At 33.7% G+C, this 16,480-nt stretch overlaps 1 protein-coding gene across 1 annotated transcript in view; it reads right to left on the reverse strand.

Moving 5' to 3' along the window:
• Positions 1–1,496: 1,496 nt before the first annotated feature.
• Positions 1,497–16,480, reverse strand: part of LOC145324785 (uncharacterized) — a 44,130-nt gene continuing 29,146 nt past the window's right edge. The window contains exons 6-11 of the mRNA XM_080167426.1: positions 10,887–11,022; positions 10,411–10,614; positions 8,901–9,116; positions 6,092–7,377; positions 5,513–5,684; positions 1,497–4,984 (exon numbers count right to left, since the gene is read on the reverse strand). Coding sequence (XP_080023552.1) covers positions 1,982–4,984; positions 5,513–5,684; positions 6,092–7,377; positions 8,901–9,116; positions 10,411–10,614; positions 10,887–11,022 — 5,017 coding nt within the window. The 3' untranslated portion in view covers positions 1,497–1,981. The remainder of the gene's footprint in view (positions 4,985–5,512; positions 5,685–6,091; positions 7,378–8,900; positions 9,117–10,410; positions 10,615–10,886; positions 11,023–16,480) is intronic.

The raw sequence follows: 16,480 nt of genomic DNA on the forward strand, positions 1-16,480 counted from the left end.
CAAAAATAATAAAATGCTTTAATTTAATTTTGAAATATCTTTATTGCTTTAATTTCACATATACCATATTTATATATCATATAATTACATTTTTACAAGCAAATTTAGCTTTATAATTTTGTGCTAATCTTAATGCAAATTTTATATTTTACTTGAATTTGACTAATTTAATATCGATTAAACTTTTATTCTATAACAATTGAAATTTATGGTTTCTGGGGGTAGAAGATTCTATTTGATTATTACAGTACTTTAACATAAATAAGTTTACTTTTTACATTAAACTTTTGAGATTAAATATTTTACATATGTACATAAATGTTTCACATAAATTGAACATGGTACTCTAAACAAAGACAGAGATAGGACAACTGAAACAATATTATGCCTAATTAAGAAACTAGAGGCAATGCCCCTAGCATCTATTGGTTCTATATTCAATTAAAAATATAGCCCCCAAAAAGACCTAAATCTTAATATGAAATAGACTAAAACCACACTGGGACCTATGTGATTCTTTCCTCTATTGGAAAATCCGTATTCATCTAAATTTTAAGCTTAAGGCAAAAAAAACCTTATCACTAGGTATGTATTAAAGGATTGAACTATTATCTTCAAATTTCCCATTACAAAATAATAAAAGGAAATGCAACAAGTTGTAGGCTAATTTTGCTTCAGTTGCCCTAGCCCTGTCCCCGGCACTACGCGACAAATCTACAACCAAAAAATTCGACTTTCTAATTGTTAAAATTTCACTAGGTATAAATGTTTAGGTATCTGTATTTTTGAAAGTACGGATATCAATATCACAGTAACAATTAACGGGATCGAACCCCAAAAATTACGAAAACAGAGATTTTGTAGTCAAAGTTGACAATTTGCCTTTTTAAGGTTCGATCCCATTTCTATAAAAAAAAAGAACTTGAATATCTAGAAAACTACAAAAAGCTTAGACCGAAAAGTATGAAATATCACACAAAATATTTTTTACAAACCGTTAAACAAAGGGGGAGGTAGGTTGTGCTAAAATTCCGTAAAGGTGTGAGTTTTAAGGCTTAAAAACTAATGTAGAACGATAATATTCACTAAATATGTGTATTCCCTATTGAATAGAACAATAGACAAAATTTTTATATATTTATATTTATTGAGTAGGTATTAACCTTTTACTACTGTAACTGTTTTAAAGCCTTAAAACTCACACCTTTACGGAATTTTAGCACGACCAACCTCCCCCTTTGTAACTACAAACAATATTTAATGAAATAAGTACACTTTTTACTACTGAATTACAATATTATAGAAATTAAGGGGGAGGTAGGTTTTGCTAAAATTCCGTAAATTTGTGAGTTTTAAGGCTTAAAAACAGTAGTAGAACGATAACATTCATGTTAACTTTAATAAAAAAAATTGTCTTTAGTTCTTTTCAATAAGGAATACACATATTTAGTGAATACTTTCGTTCTATTACTGTTTTTAAGCCTTAAAACTTACACCTTTAAAGAATTTTAGCACAACCTACCTCCCCCTTTATAATAAAATGGTACTATACATATGATAATTAAGATGAGTATATATGATTATTAAGTGAAGAGAAATTATTGAAATAAGTCTTACTAAGTTACTTTATTCAACTTTTGATATGTAAAAAAATAAAACTATTATAATTTAATTTTAAAGCGAATGTACGATTAAATGAATTGTTAATAATGGTTTGATCATTAATAGTAAATAATAATTCTATTATGGGTAATAAATAAGTAATAAATTTTGGCATCTTCACTAGCATATTATGCTTTATATTTGAACTATTATGAATTACAATTTTCAAGGGTTGCAAAGTACTATGATACAACAAGTATGTTACGTAGTCAATTTGATTTTACATATTTAATTATATTTAAAATTTTACTATTTGTGATGTAGGTAATCTTTAATATTTCAGTTCATTTCATATATCTTGGAGCATCTTTTTGAATATTTAGAAAACGGTCATGTACAACAAGTCAGAGATGACGACATTACAAAGGAAGACCTGTGCCGTCGTGCCAAACCAAACCGATGGTGACTGCAGCATATCTCTTAATATTTGTATGAATTGTTCCAGCTGAAGGGAGTATGAGGCTAGTGCAAGCACAAGACCAATATAAACACAGTTGTACATATAGTACACAAATAGGAGAATGCTATATTTCTGGAATGTTCTAGCGTAATGCAATCCCAGGTACAGAGTTAGCGGAGGCAGGGTCCAGTATAAAATTATCAATATTGTCACAACTATGTCCTTCTGGTGCTGGTTCACAATGCACATGCTCACAAAGGTGATGGGAAAGCTTAGTAATGAGGACACAACTATGACTTTCTGTAGGATGGACATCCTGAGGGCGCTTGTCTTATCCTGTCCGCGTAATCCAGGATGGATTAGAATAAGTACTGATGCTCTAACAAGAGCTGGAGCTATGGTCATCAGGACTGGTAATAACTGGAATGTAAATAAACTGGCAAAAAATAAACCAATAGAAAATTCAGCAACATATTTCACAGTTCTGTTGAAGTCTTTTCCACAGTAAGGGCATATTTCATCAAGATGACTTGCCTCCAGATAGTCAGGTAAACCAACTAGAATCACGCTGGCAAATACTAACAGTGATCCCAAAAAGTTGACAACCCTTCCCAAAACAACAGACACACCTCTGAGCTTCCTGTTTGTTGTCCAGAAGCTGATATTATCAAACGCAATGCTGCTCCAGAATAGGACAGAAGCTGCAATCATGACCCAGCTTTTAGTTTTCTGTGTTTTGTTGTACAGTTCAAAAACATCATCCAGTGCACTGCCCTCGTCCGGCCAGGTCAGGTTAGTTCCAACATAATCCAGAATCTTTTGTATTTCATCCTTAGATGAGTAGCTGTCTGTTGAGACAAGAGTTTGAAATGTTGTATAGCTGAAGCCAAGAACACCAAGATGAAGAAAGATTCTTCTGAATTTTATTCTCCAACCATGAGTTTCAGGGAAAGCATATTCTTGTCTTTCAAGAATATAATTCAGTAGGATACTATACCAGGCTCTATTCTGCTTTCTTTCATAATTTTCTTCCTGTATTTCCAGAGCTTCTATAGAACCAATAGTTGTAGTAGTCTGATCCAGGTTATCCTTACTGGTAGCTGATGAAACAGGACTGTCAATTTCAGACTCTTCAGTTCCGTTAGCACTTTGTACCTGGATTCTCCTAGCTCTGGCAGAATCAACGGGCACAACTTCACCCACTCCACTAAATGTACCATTTTCTGCGTGTCCAACTTTTGATTTTATTTTTACAGGAGGTAAACTCCTTGATCTGAATTTGTTTCGTTCAAATTCACAGTTTTCTTTATCTGGAGGTGGTGGCGGCGGAACCCGAGGTCTTCTGATCGATGCCTGGCGTGAATTTGCTGGCCTTTCGCCTAAATCACCAGCAGCATAAGTTTTTCTTTTGTCCATGGCTGTGAGACGTTTGCGCAACGATTCGTGCAACTCTTGTCTAGCTCTGGTTAAAGTTCTGTCTTTAAACATTAGAACTGCTGGCTCCTTCGTAGCATTCATGGTAAGATCAAGCAGATAGTAGGATATGCTTGTCATCCAAAAGAAAACAGATATTATGGCTGGCAACACAAAATGCCTCAGGTTAGACTTCTTAGAATCAAGCTCTGTATTGATAATATGATGGGTGATAAAAGAGAATGCGGAGAGAAAGAGAAACAGCTGTGTAATTTGCATGCCCATGTCAACAGCAGTTATTACTCGTTTGGACAGATTTCTTTTTGTTGACTGAGCCGTTGGCTCATGGCGGATAGCTGGCACAGATTTACTCTCCGCAAGTGGTCGTTTCCGCGGCGGGTTACGTTGATTATTTAACGGTGTCAGCTCAGCCTTAGTTGTGGTTGGTTCAAGGCTGCCACGGTTAATATATCTTGTGTTGATTTGGGTTAACAAAGCTTTGATTAAAAGATGAACGCCCAGGGGAAGAAACCAGACGAATATTGTTAATATCAGATACTTGGCATTATGGCTGGAGTCCTGTGACCATATGATGACCGGATGAAGACATATAAATGGCTGAATTATAGTTAAGATCACAAGCAAGGTTGTTAAGATTTCTAGATTTTCTTCTTTTGAATATAAATGTAGGATTCTAAATAGAACAGTGCCACTAAATAAACCTCCACCGACTCCATGGAATAAAAATACAATGGTGAAACTGATTACTGTCAGTGACAAGCCATTCAGAGACACTTGAACTATGACTTCTGTTATTTTGCGCATCTTTACATTGTCAGTAATAAAATATCCACTATCAGCGTTTAGCGTGACAAGGTCATCAAAATAGGTTGTGAAAATAAGACAAGCAATAGTCAGTAGTATGCTAGTCAGCATCATTGTACTCGAGAACAGCCGCGCCTTTGTCCAAGACTCCCGAGCACCTGTCCTCGTTATGCACCAGCTTAGAATTATAATAAATGCTATGACTCCATTGACAATGTTGCAGATATAGGTCCAGTAGTTGAGGTTGCTGGCAAATATGAGAAGTCTGGTCATCTCCAGCACAGAATTTCCAACTCCATCAACTTGAGTGCTTACTTTTGTTGTAAATAGGTACAGTGGATTATTTGGAGAGTTCCACTCAAAAGCAAACAGAATAGCACATGTTCCATTCACAGAAAGCAGCACATTTTGTATCACATCCTCCATAATATTCTTCATTTCTTCATCCCTCCAATTCATGAATCTAATTCCAAAATGTTTAGATAGCATCTTGGAGTAAAACAGCGTCCACCATTCTGATACCTTGGCATTTATTCTGGATTTATACTTGTGTATCCGCATCTCTCCAGATTTGCCTGTTTGGCAGCACCAAACAGTTGCCACTATACTGATGGTGGATAGTACTAGGGCCAGGGAAAGTGATACAACAAGGACAACTGTCAACATTGATTCTTCTTGCGGCTCCTAAAAAAATATAGGTAGTTTAGGAAAAACATTTATTAACTTAAATATTCAAAATAAACTTTATTAGATAGGTAGGTATGTCGTAAAACATTTCCTTCTTCAAAAATGTAGAATGCGACTCCAATCACATTATATTAAGAAAATTCCCGGTTAATCCTCTTTAAACCTACTTATTTTTCAGATAGATTATCTTTACCATACAAGGTACCTAATATATTTTCTTCGTTAGACATGACCATAAAAAATGGGTCATGGAAAGAAAACGAAGTTTCGGGTTTCATCGTATTATCACAGTAGCTTTTGAAAGGTTATTTTAGGTTAGGTTAAGTAAATGTTTATGATTGCCCTACAGGGCTAGAGCCCCCCAAAGGGGCTAGAACTAAGAGAAAAGCTACCGTAAAAATATGACGAAACCCACAACTTTCTTTCCTTCACATGACCCAAATATTTCTCTTAGGAAGCTAGGTAGATAAAATGTTTAATTAGATTTTTAAAATACCTATATTTTAACTGTAACAAAATTTGTACCTGTTGAATAAGAACTTCAGGTATATCCACCGGAGTCTGGGACAGGAGGACCCTGCTGGTCCGCCGGAATGTCTGGCACTCGGCCACACCCAGACTGGGAATATCAAAGCCACAGTATTGGCACAGGTCATTGCATTCCAGCTTCACTCGGGTCCGGGTGATGTTTGTGTTACTGAAAACCAAATATTGCTTGAATATCAAGATTTTTTATCAGTGTTAAATCCTAATGATACAATTTTTAAAAATAAGCAATGCAACGATAACGTTTTTTTTAACGGAAACCCTTCAAATTTATGATATATAGGGACACTGAATAGGACAATAGAGGAGAAAAATAATACCAAACTTACATTTTGACACACAAATAACTCTTTTGATACCTAACTTAAAATAATTAAAGAAAAGTGTAAGAAAATGTTACTTTGCTACTTTAATCCTAATCTTTGACAATAATCATTGAATCAATAGCAAACACGTTCATTAAGTTACAGGGGGAAAAATTAAGTTTTTTTGTCTCTCTGAATGTAAAAAAGCTTAGGTAAATAATTTGGGAATTTTATCTTATGAATAATATCTTACCTATCTGTAATACTTTCAACAGAAAGAAATCCGCCAGACTGCATCTCAATACACCCATAATCATCCAACCCCAGCTCATATGACGTGGCCAGCATAGCCGCCTTCTCAGACTTCGTCTCAACAAACGAACTTTCCTCCGGCTTCTTATCGAATTCACAAGGATCATTAATGTCGAAAAATATTGATATTGACTTAGTCCCATTGTTGCTGACAAATGATTGTTTTATTGCATCTGGATTCATTGATGCTATAAAGGATTGGCCATTATTTTTTTGTGGCACACAAACATCTTTTTTGCTAATATTTACATCAAATATACAAGTTTTACATTGTTCGTCAAAGCAACCAAACAGGACCCTGGACCCGTCAGGTTTAAAAACATAGTACTGGTTGGTTTCTGTGTTTTTGTTCCCGGCTAAAATTGGAGAACACGAAGCTTTCGGGATCAACCTGTAAGTCTTTGCGTTGTCACCAATTCTTGACATGGAACAATTTTCACTGGTTTCGTACTGGATCAAATAAACAGGATCAGCTTCCAGCAGGGAAGGTGTAATTTCACGAGAAATAATCATATCATGACGGTCTTGCTCTTCAGTGTTTGTCAAATTAGGTAGAAAATGAGTTTCTAATAGTTCATTGATAAAATCAACACCTTTGTGAAAGGTTGTGCTTTTGTTAAGGATATTGGCAATTTTAGGTAGTTCTTCTACAGGAAAATCAGCTCCTGTTACGTTAGCAAGCATCAATGTTTCAGCATCATAATCTATTTTGCGGCCTTCCATCTGTTTTCTTTTCCGGCGGGGTCTAACGGGTGCTAACCCAACTGGCGGGACAATTGCTTGGCGCCGTCGCCGATTATAAACTGCCGGTTCGCACAAGCCAGAACGTTCGTCACATTTAGAAAATGCGCCCGGCGCCTGGAAATCTGAACAGGTACAGTAGGATAAAATTTGCGCATAACCTAAGCCGGAGCCCGTACGGTTCAGGTAAACTTCTGGATATGCTACAAGCGGTGCTATTCGCTCTGGCAGGTAGATAGGTTTATCAACTAGGTATTGATTTATAATCGGGCGCAGTTGGGCGATACCAGACTTCATCAGGTCGCTTTCAAAGGTTTCGGGTAACGGCAGCTTTGGTTCAAATGGTTTTGTCTTCAGGTTCGATAAATCTAGTTGTTTTATTTCTATGATGATGCCAGGCTTCTTGCCAGCCGCCAGTCTGACGGTTCCGCTACCTGCCAGGTCGGTAAATTCAGCTTTGAACAGAACGGCAGTTGTCGCATTCTCCTAAAATAGAACAAAATTAATAGGATTAATATTCTATTTTACAAAGAATTAAGGTTTCTTTTGATTTTGAACCTTTTAATTTTTCCATTGAAAGGTAGGTCATACATCGCCCGGGAAGGTTTTAAGCCATTTTATTATTAAATGCCAGGGGCGCAGAGGCTAGTAATTTAAATAAAAAATAATAATAAGTCTTTCTGTTTGCTCGAGGCAAACGGATTAACTTATGTCAAATATTTTCAGGGAAGATTTGTACTAGAGCCAATACCATGAAGGGTAGAGAAAAAGTAATAAAACAAACAAGGAAAATTCACACGAATGCAAAAAAGTATTTTTCTTAGGTTTAAACATAGGAATTTAAATTTCTGTTGATTTCATTCTATTTTAGTTTAGCTAAAAGTTTACAAAAAAGAAGCAAGAATGAATAAATTTAATATAATGTAAAGCGGAAATTACATATCTATGCATAAATAATGAGTACAGCAAAAGATTTAAACTCTGCAATTAGAGGCACTTTCATTAAATATTAATTAGAAATGAGAGAGAGGTAATAAAATATTCATGAGTAGTTTTTAAGCTTTATGTATATAAAACATTGGCAGCCGCATATTATATACTAGTTGCTAGTATCTAGGGGGTTTGTATTCGAAGGTAAACAGAAAGGGGATAAAAATAGAATAAAACCATTCCATTTCTTAAACCAAAACAAATAAATAGTCTAAAAAAACTATGTGAATCTTCCCTGAAATGGAGAACCCAATCGGTTCAACGGGTATCGAAATCATAAAGCTACAGACAAAAAAACATTAATACTTGAATGCTAAAATTTTAACTGAAGCAGCTCAGATTTTTTTTCAGCCGCTGCTGCAAAACAGTCCTATTTTATATCACTGCCCAGCAAAACCTTCATTTGGGTATGGTCCCTTTCGTGACAACGCATCTTAAGGGGTGTTATGTCGTTCTTTCACAGTAGCTTTTGATAGGCTATTTTATTTTAAGTTAGGTTAGGTGATTGCCCCGCAGGGGTTAGAGCCCCCCGCAGGGGCTAGGAATAGGAGAAAATCTACTGTAAAAAATACAACGAAACGCCCCTTAAGAGGCGTTGTCACAAAAGGGACTAAACCCCTTCGTTTTTTATCAAACTGCGGTTGAGCCGAGTAAAAAGCGGCTGTAGAACCTTGCATAAAAGAAAGAACTGCTACATTATAAAACTGAATATTTTATCAGCATTTATTTTAATAGTTTGTCTGAGAGAAAAGAGATGAGAGTTAAGCTAAAATAAAATATTTACTCAAAGTAAAGAAAAAGAGCAAAATAGTCTACATAGCGTCGCAAATTACATTATATTTTCAAAGAAAATTACACATTTTCAGGTTTTTGTTTCTAAGATAAATTTAAAAAAAACAAATGGTATTTAAAAACAGAGAATTTCGACTTAAATCATTTTAAACCAAATAAAAAATTAAATAATTATCAGTAAAATGTATCAAGTCGGATCCAGAAAAAAACTACAAAAATGACTATACCTCTTTAAGCGGCTGGCAGACAGCCAGCAGCTTGCCCGTAGGTATCATAATATGGAGGCTGCCATCCTCCTTCACCTCCAGCAGCGGCGGGGTGTAGCTGATGGTCCCGTTGATCTGGGAGTCCAGCACCGTCGTGTTGGAATGGTACTCTGTGACGTTGGTGATGCTGGCGTACCACATTATGGAGTTAAGAAAGTAGCCAGACAGACGGACACCCTGCAATAATAATAAATCCTGTATATAAAAATAATTTTAAAAGGGATATTATATCTAGAAACCTCTAACAATCAAGTAGTAAGTATTTTTGTCATTTAGTTTAAGATTTCGATAACTAACGAAACGATTTAGTTCTCCATTTAAGGGAAGCACCACATATGTCCCAGGATGATTTTAGATTATTTTGTTTTTAAATTTAAGTCTTGGGATGGTTTTAGCCCAATTTCTGCCCTTCCCCATCCCTTAAAATACAGATCCACTAGATGTTAGGAGCACAGTCGCTGGTTAGATAAAAAGAAGAGTAAATGTTTGACAATATGATAAACTATTTGGTTGTGTGTCTGTAAATTTTCCCTTAATATTTACAGATTAACGAACGCGCGAAAGTAACTCAGTCATTAAATGGCTGCAATATAGTAATCTTTTTCCAGTATGACTTTGATTCCGATTAATATCCGTTGGATTAGAACCAGTTCTTAGCCATAAGGAAAAAACAAGTATAGCATCGTATTACAGACAATAATACCAGTTTTGTTAGTCCCGGCCTTTGGCAAACAAACTGGTTTTGATCTTATATATTTTCATTTTAATATCCGTGGAAATCAGTCTATAATACGATGCGATAAATAAATATTTTTATGTAGGAAGTGAATGGTTTATACCTATGAAATTAAATTAACAAGCAATAAATCTCTCGAAATGTTGATTTACGCAGGAATTTTACATTATTACCTAGCTTAGGTATTTAGGTTAAAAAATAGTTCTTGAAATATTTCGCTACAAATCAACTTATTATTTTATTAAACTACATGACAATATGAAGTTTGTGAAAGCAAATAAGTATACAGTACAGTTTCTTTAAAATATAAATCTAATTTGTACTTTCCATTAAAGTCTAGACTTGAAAAATTACAGGATAATTTACAAATAAGGAAATCCCAGCACATATTATTATTATATTTATGTGTCTCATATTCCATTTAAAAGATATTAAAAAGGAATTTTTGATGAATAAGATTTTAAGATATAAACTTGAACTACCTTCGACAATTATAATTGTTAGTTATAAAAATTCACCATTGCGTTTAAGAATGTTTTAAAAGGTGTCAAAATACGTGCTCAATGATTTTATCTAAAAAAAGGGAGTGAAATATTTTAGCTTTGCCTAGACCCTGCAGGGCCTGTACCTTCTGTGACCAAACGAAAAACTACCCTCCTTTATTTTTGCCTGAGGAAACACAACAACACCAAATCAAGCTTTGTTCATCAATCCTTTAAGCACAAAAATGTATACCTGTAGTAAATGTGACTGGTGGTCAGAAGCTGAGCTCTGCGGCCACCTGCCTATAGGTATCCTGGAGGATTCAGAGGCTCCCCTGGAAAGGCCAGGATCTTCTTGGTCAGGTATAAAGGTAATATTCCTGCCGCCAATCTCTGCTTTGAATGTGGCCTTGGCCTCAAAAGCGACAAAATCCTTGGACCAGATTAAGTTCGTGATCTAAAAAAATTTTCAAGTTATTTCAATGTAAATAGAAAATTTCAAAGGGGGTTCTTAAGAATAAAAGTTAAGTAATTGTGCAGGCTATAATCTAAAATGACAGTCTCTACAAAGATAAGTAAGATTCTATAATATCTACGCATTTTCTTTTTGTTTAATGCAACTTAATGACGTTTGTCCTTTTTTCCAAATCTCCAACTCTTTAGGTACTTAATAGCTGCTTAAAAAATGAAAATACAAATTTCGTTAGAATTTATATCTTAAAAATTTACCTTATATGAAATGAACATATTTTTATGTATGGTCATTTCTGATGGAACATTGAGAGAATGTGAGTAAGAATCCGCGAAATCTTGGAAGGCTTGTTGTACCCCGTTGTTCAACATCTCCTGCCACGCTTTAAACCACCTACAAAAATTCTTATCATAGTTGCTACGCTTCTGATGATATGGTAAATAGAAAACTGAAATTTATTTCAAGCTACAAACAAAATATCCTTTTTGTAGAGATTACAATTAAAACTAGTCTAAATTCAAAACTCCCCTAAGTTATTGAGCCAACGAAAAAGAAAACGTTATTATATAACTTTGGGGACTTGTGTAATTAACCACCCTTATGCCCCTTACCTGCCTGAGTAAATGTACTATATAACTAGGGTATGTTCATATGTCTACCATTTTCAAAATGAACGTTTGACTAAATCTTTCACATTTATTTTGCAGAATTGTAAAATTGAAGAAAATGCTGAAAATTAATATAATGTCAAATGTACCAAAACTTTTAACAGCGTTAAGCTTTATCAAGTATATTTTTGTGAGTTTATTCTATGAATTTTAAACATACATTTACTTAATAAAATAAGAGATGTTTATATCATTTTATTTGTAAGTAAAATATAATACACAAAATGTTATTTCCTGGCGTTCATATTTTATGGATATGAACAGAAATTCTGCAGTTTTAATTCAACTTTATCATATAAAAATTACATACAGGAATAGATTACTGTGTTTTGGTCAGTCTCTGTATGGTTTTAGGCTATTTTATATCCCTTTTATATGCTTTTTACGACAATTGCCAAAACAGGGTACCCAAAACAACTTTTGGGCGCCCAAAACCCTTTTGGGCAATTAGGCGGCCCGTTATCGAAAAAAATGCCCAATATGACAACCCTAAGTACGCCATTTTATTTTGTAGGTCTGGACTTAGCTTTGTGGGCGTTGTCATATCCACTTAACATTGTTTCCAATAATGTTTTTTATACAAAGTATGCACGAACAAGGGTAAGTGATTCTAAGCACCTTCCAGCAGTGATTCTCAATGTTTTTTTTAGTGAATATTCTAGGGTTATGTTTAATATCGTTAAATAAATTCTAAAAAATAAGTTTCACCTTGGTTTTATATGAAAAAAAAACTTTGAAATTCTAAGCATTTTTTTAGTTCAAACTGCTAAGACACACATAAGCATAGTGCAGTTTAACATTGTGTAAATCTATCCCTGTCCAACCATTTCTCATATTCTTTTACAGTGAGGGAGAAATAAAATAGCAGGAACATATCCCCAGAGAGAACAGAGCTTTTATCAAATATAAATTAATACAGAACAAAGAACATTTATCCAACATTTGTTACTCAAAGAACATATAAAATGTTAACCATATCTTGAAATAAAAAAGAAGGACAACATCCATAGAAGCGAAGCTCTGAAACGGTAGAACAAAGGAACATTAAGACTTGTGGAGTGTCAGAACTGAATAATCATAATATAAATGTATAAAAGTCGAACTAAACAAAATTGCAAATAAATTTGTTGAAAAATTACTTGATGCAGGATAATGTTTTAGGACATACTTACATTTTAGGACTTGATTATAGAGTTGCTTCGTTTTCTAAATTGTACCTAACTACTACTTAATCGATAGGACAATTCTAAAGTGCCTAAATTAACGAAAAAAGCTATCCGTCGCGGACGTACGGACGGACGGACCAACCCTAATTGTAGTAAAGATTCGCTTTTAAAAAAAAGGACATTCATAAAAGCGAAGCTCAACAAATCGGAAAGTCAGACAAACTAACAAAGTGAAAGCGCACCATAATAATATCATTTTAAGTATTCTAAGTAAATCTTACAAATAATATGGAGTTACTTCATTACATACAAGTTATTCTTGCTATACTATACATAATCGTTCAAAGAAAATTATTTAATTTTCCAGTACGGCTTTCAAACCAATTAATATCTGCTGGATTAAAATCAATTCTAAGCTATACTGAAAAACCATGTATAGCTTTGTTTTATAAACAATTTTCCAAGAATAATAAAATAAAAAAACTTTCGGCACATCAGGGCTAACAAAACTGGTTCTAATGTTACATTTTTTTAGATTTTATTATCTGCGGAAAGCTGTCTAAAATACCATACGATAAATCGACAGATGTTTAAAACATTGGTAGTGTTGAGCTGTTCGTTGCGCACTCACCAAAAATGTAAAAAGTTTCGCTTTTTAAGAAAGAAATGAAAAATATAAAATTTTCATATGTTAGACTTTACATTAGGTTTCTGTGCTAAGCAAATCCTTCCCTCGAAGATTAATGATCTTGGAATTGCATTTAGTTTAGAATTAACAAAGATAATAAAGTATAGATAAGAATTCAGGTAGATGCATGAAATAAAATACGTACTTTTCAATAACCCAATCATATGATTTTTGAAAATAATTTTCTGTGTATTATTATCGTAATTTCTCGCATCGTATTATAAACAGCTTCCGCGAATATAATGTGTATAATTATAAGATTAAAAGTTTTTTTTTAGCCAAGAGATGCCGAAGACATGGGTATAAAAAAACTGGTTTTCATCTTATGATTGTACATTTTTATATTCGTAGAAAACTGGATATAATACGTTGCTAAAAATAATTTTTTCATATTAATGAGAACCGGTTCTAATCCAACGGTTTCGAATGAAGACGAGAAAATGTTTTATAAGCTTTATTAGTTGAATCACTAAACCTCTTCAAAAGTCAGAAATTGTTTTGTTTAAGTTAAGATTACTAAGGATAGTGAACGATTTAATTTCAACAAACTTCTATCAAAAATCGATTTAGCATGAAGATATTTTGATTTCATTACTAATTGATATAAAGGCCTATTTTTAAGGTAGATTTTCAAGCTTTTTTCATCTTTTTTTTTGTTTTATTTTTTTTATCTTTTCAATAGGTATTTCATTCTATTTAAATTCTACAGTACATTTTTCCCCCTTACGATGCATGTTTAAACCATTAGAGTAAAACAATAGAGGGGGAAGGGGTTTAATGACTGTATGTCCCATTTACAACCTGTGCCAACTTTCAATTAAGTCTTTAAAAAATCAATCAATAGCGTCGGGAATATTAACATAATCAAGTCACTACAAAAGAGCATAAAGCAATTTGCTAGCAGACGAAAAAGGTCCTCAACAGGGGGTCCAGGTAGTTGTCTGGTTATACACCTATACTATAGATTTATTTTCGAACCCTTATCAAATGCTAATAAGTATTCTAGTATTTTCACTTCTATAATTCTCCCTATTCTATGCGAATTAACAGCAGCAGAAAAAAAGAAATACAAAATGTCAGAACCTTTTACAAATCATTTTGCACACAAAGAAGAATGAAATTTCTCGTGCAATTATTTGCAATATGTTTAGAAAAATTGCTTCAGCAAAAACTACTAAAGATTCTTTACATTCCAGCGTTTGAAGAAAATAAAAACTTTGCAAGGAATTTAGAATAAAGAAATTATGCTTTTTTTCCTATCCTAACAAAAACACACACGACCATTTTAACAAGGACAATTCTGATCCAAAAAGGCGAAGATTTTTTTTTAACTCTGACAACTATGTTTGAGAGAGGTGTTATGTTTGAGTCAGAGCTACAATGATTCATACTAAAGACGTTAAAAATGGAACACACAGCTACTATGTCTGGCGCTAGACATTAAATGTAAGAGTATGAGCGATTCCTTTTTGCTCAAGAACATATTCAACTCTTAGCCATTCAGTCAGGACTTCCAGACATAGGTTTGCAATCTTTGGGCTGGTTGACTGTTAGAATTCAAATAACCTTTTATAAAGTCTTCTAATGATTTAATTAAGAATTCATTTGTTAACTACAATATTAGAGTAAAACACTAGATGGAGAAAGGTTTAAATAACTTCATCTCCCCATCGCAACCACCTTGTGCAACCTTTATATTGGGTCATTGAAAATCAACCAATGGTGTCGCTTATATTAACACATTCAATCAGCAGAAAATAATTTAGAAGCAGACGATGAAGGTCGTTGAAAAAGGAATGGAGGCAGTTGTATATACATCTATTCTATAGATCTGTTACTACAATAAATGAAAATAAATCAACCTAACAATAACACGAAGAAAAAACTTTTAAACATATACAAAACACAAAATTCAATTTAAATTTTCCGTTTCAAACTAAGCCGGGCCAAGGAGTGTGGGGCGAAAAAAGTAAAATTGTTTCCAACTTGAAACTTTTAAAGACACTTAGTCTTAAGAGTTTAGCAAGTTTGAATTTACTTGGCAAAACAATAAAGATTAACTTGAGAAAACTTTAATGAAAGATCCTCATTCTTTGCAAGAAATTTTCATTTCCAAGATTTTGATATTGCTCACAGTGTTGCACGAGTTTAAAACTTTGTCAGCGAATAAAAAAAAAGACAAGGGTTTGACAATCGCCAACATTTGATGCGGCCGTCTGATAGTTGCTGAATGTTGAAGAAAAAAAGGTTGGCTTGTTTATGCCCTTGCAACCTTGTCGGTAGTTGAAACAAATGACCACAGCAAAACAAAATCTACGTAGCAGAAAATAAAATGAGAAGCGCCAGATTTGCTGGCAACTGTAGCTAAATTTCCTTATAAAAGGCGGATTTCTCTCCTAGTAAATTAAATGAGTTAATTCATAATTTCTTATAGCGTATATTCTATATATTCTTCTACTAAAAACTTAGTTGAAACAAAATAGATTTACTTCATTTTTATTTATTTCCAACAGGCAAATGTCCAAATTACAGTTAAAACTAAGAAATAAAGAAATTATATCTTTTTGTTTATATTTAATTTAAAAAGATGAAATATAGGTAACATTTTTAAGTACATAGCTTATGGATCACAGGTCTCCTTAGCAAAACTTTAGATTAAAAAAAATCTCGAAAGAAACGGACAACAGGGCCTTCAAATAGGGTACAGTGGTGGTCAGAATCCGTTGGAGATTAAATCTTAGCTGCTCCTTCTTGCCAGATATTGCAATTTAAAGTTTTGTGGTAAAAATGCCTATAATTACAAGAATTCCAAGGATATATACATAAGTGAACACCTTAATTCATGAAATAAAAAGGGCGAGTTTAACATTTGAGGAGTTTAGATATCTCTTCATTTGTAAACTACACACTTCATCCTCATTTAGAACAATTTTTACTACTTTAAATGATGTTTTTAACTTCAATAAGAGTAATAAATAAGGTACTATAAGTTTAAAGAGGTTTGCCCAATTTACAACTTTATCCCAAAGGCTGTTACCCTGGAAAAAAATTAAGTTTAAGTTTACATATGGCCCAAGTTACTTTTAGTAATTCTGCTTCCCCCCCCCCCATACTCTCACAACCTACCAACTTTAGGGTGGAGGGGGGGGGGGGGGAGCATAGTAATACTATTATGTGTTTCTCAATAATCAAATGAAGTATAGTGGGAAAAATTTTTATGTAAGGTTTTTAGGCCAAAATTTTGTAGAATTATGTTGACCACCTTCTCTCCCCCTCTCCCTCGTCCTGACATAATTGGGGGGGGGGGGGGGGGGTGGCAGAAGATCATT

Source organism: Acartia tonsa, chromosome 1 (genome assembly GCF_053477335.1).
Source record: "Acartia tonsa isolate MP-2025a chromosome 1, ASM5347733v1, whole genome shotgun sequence".
NCBI classification, from domain to species: Eukaryota; Metazoa; Arthropoda; class Copepoda; order Calanoida; family Acartiidae; genus Acartia; species Acartia tonsa.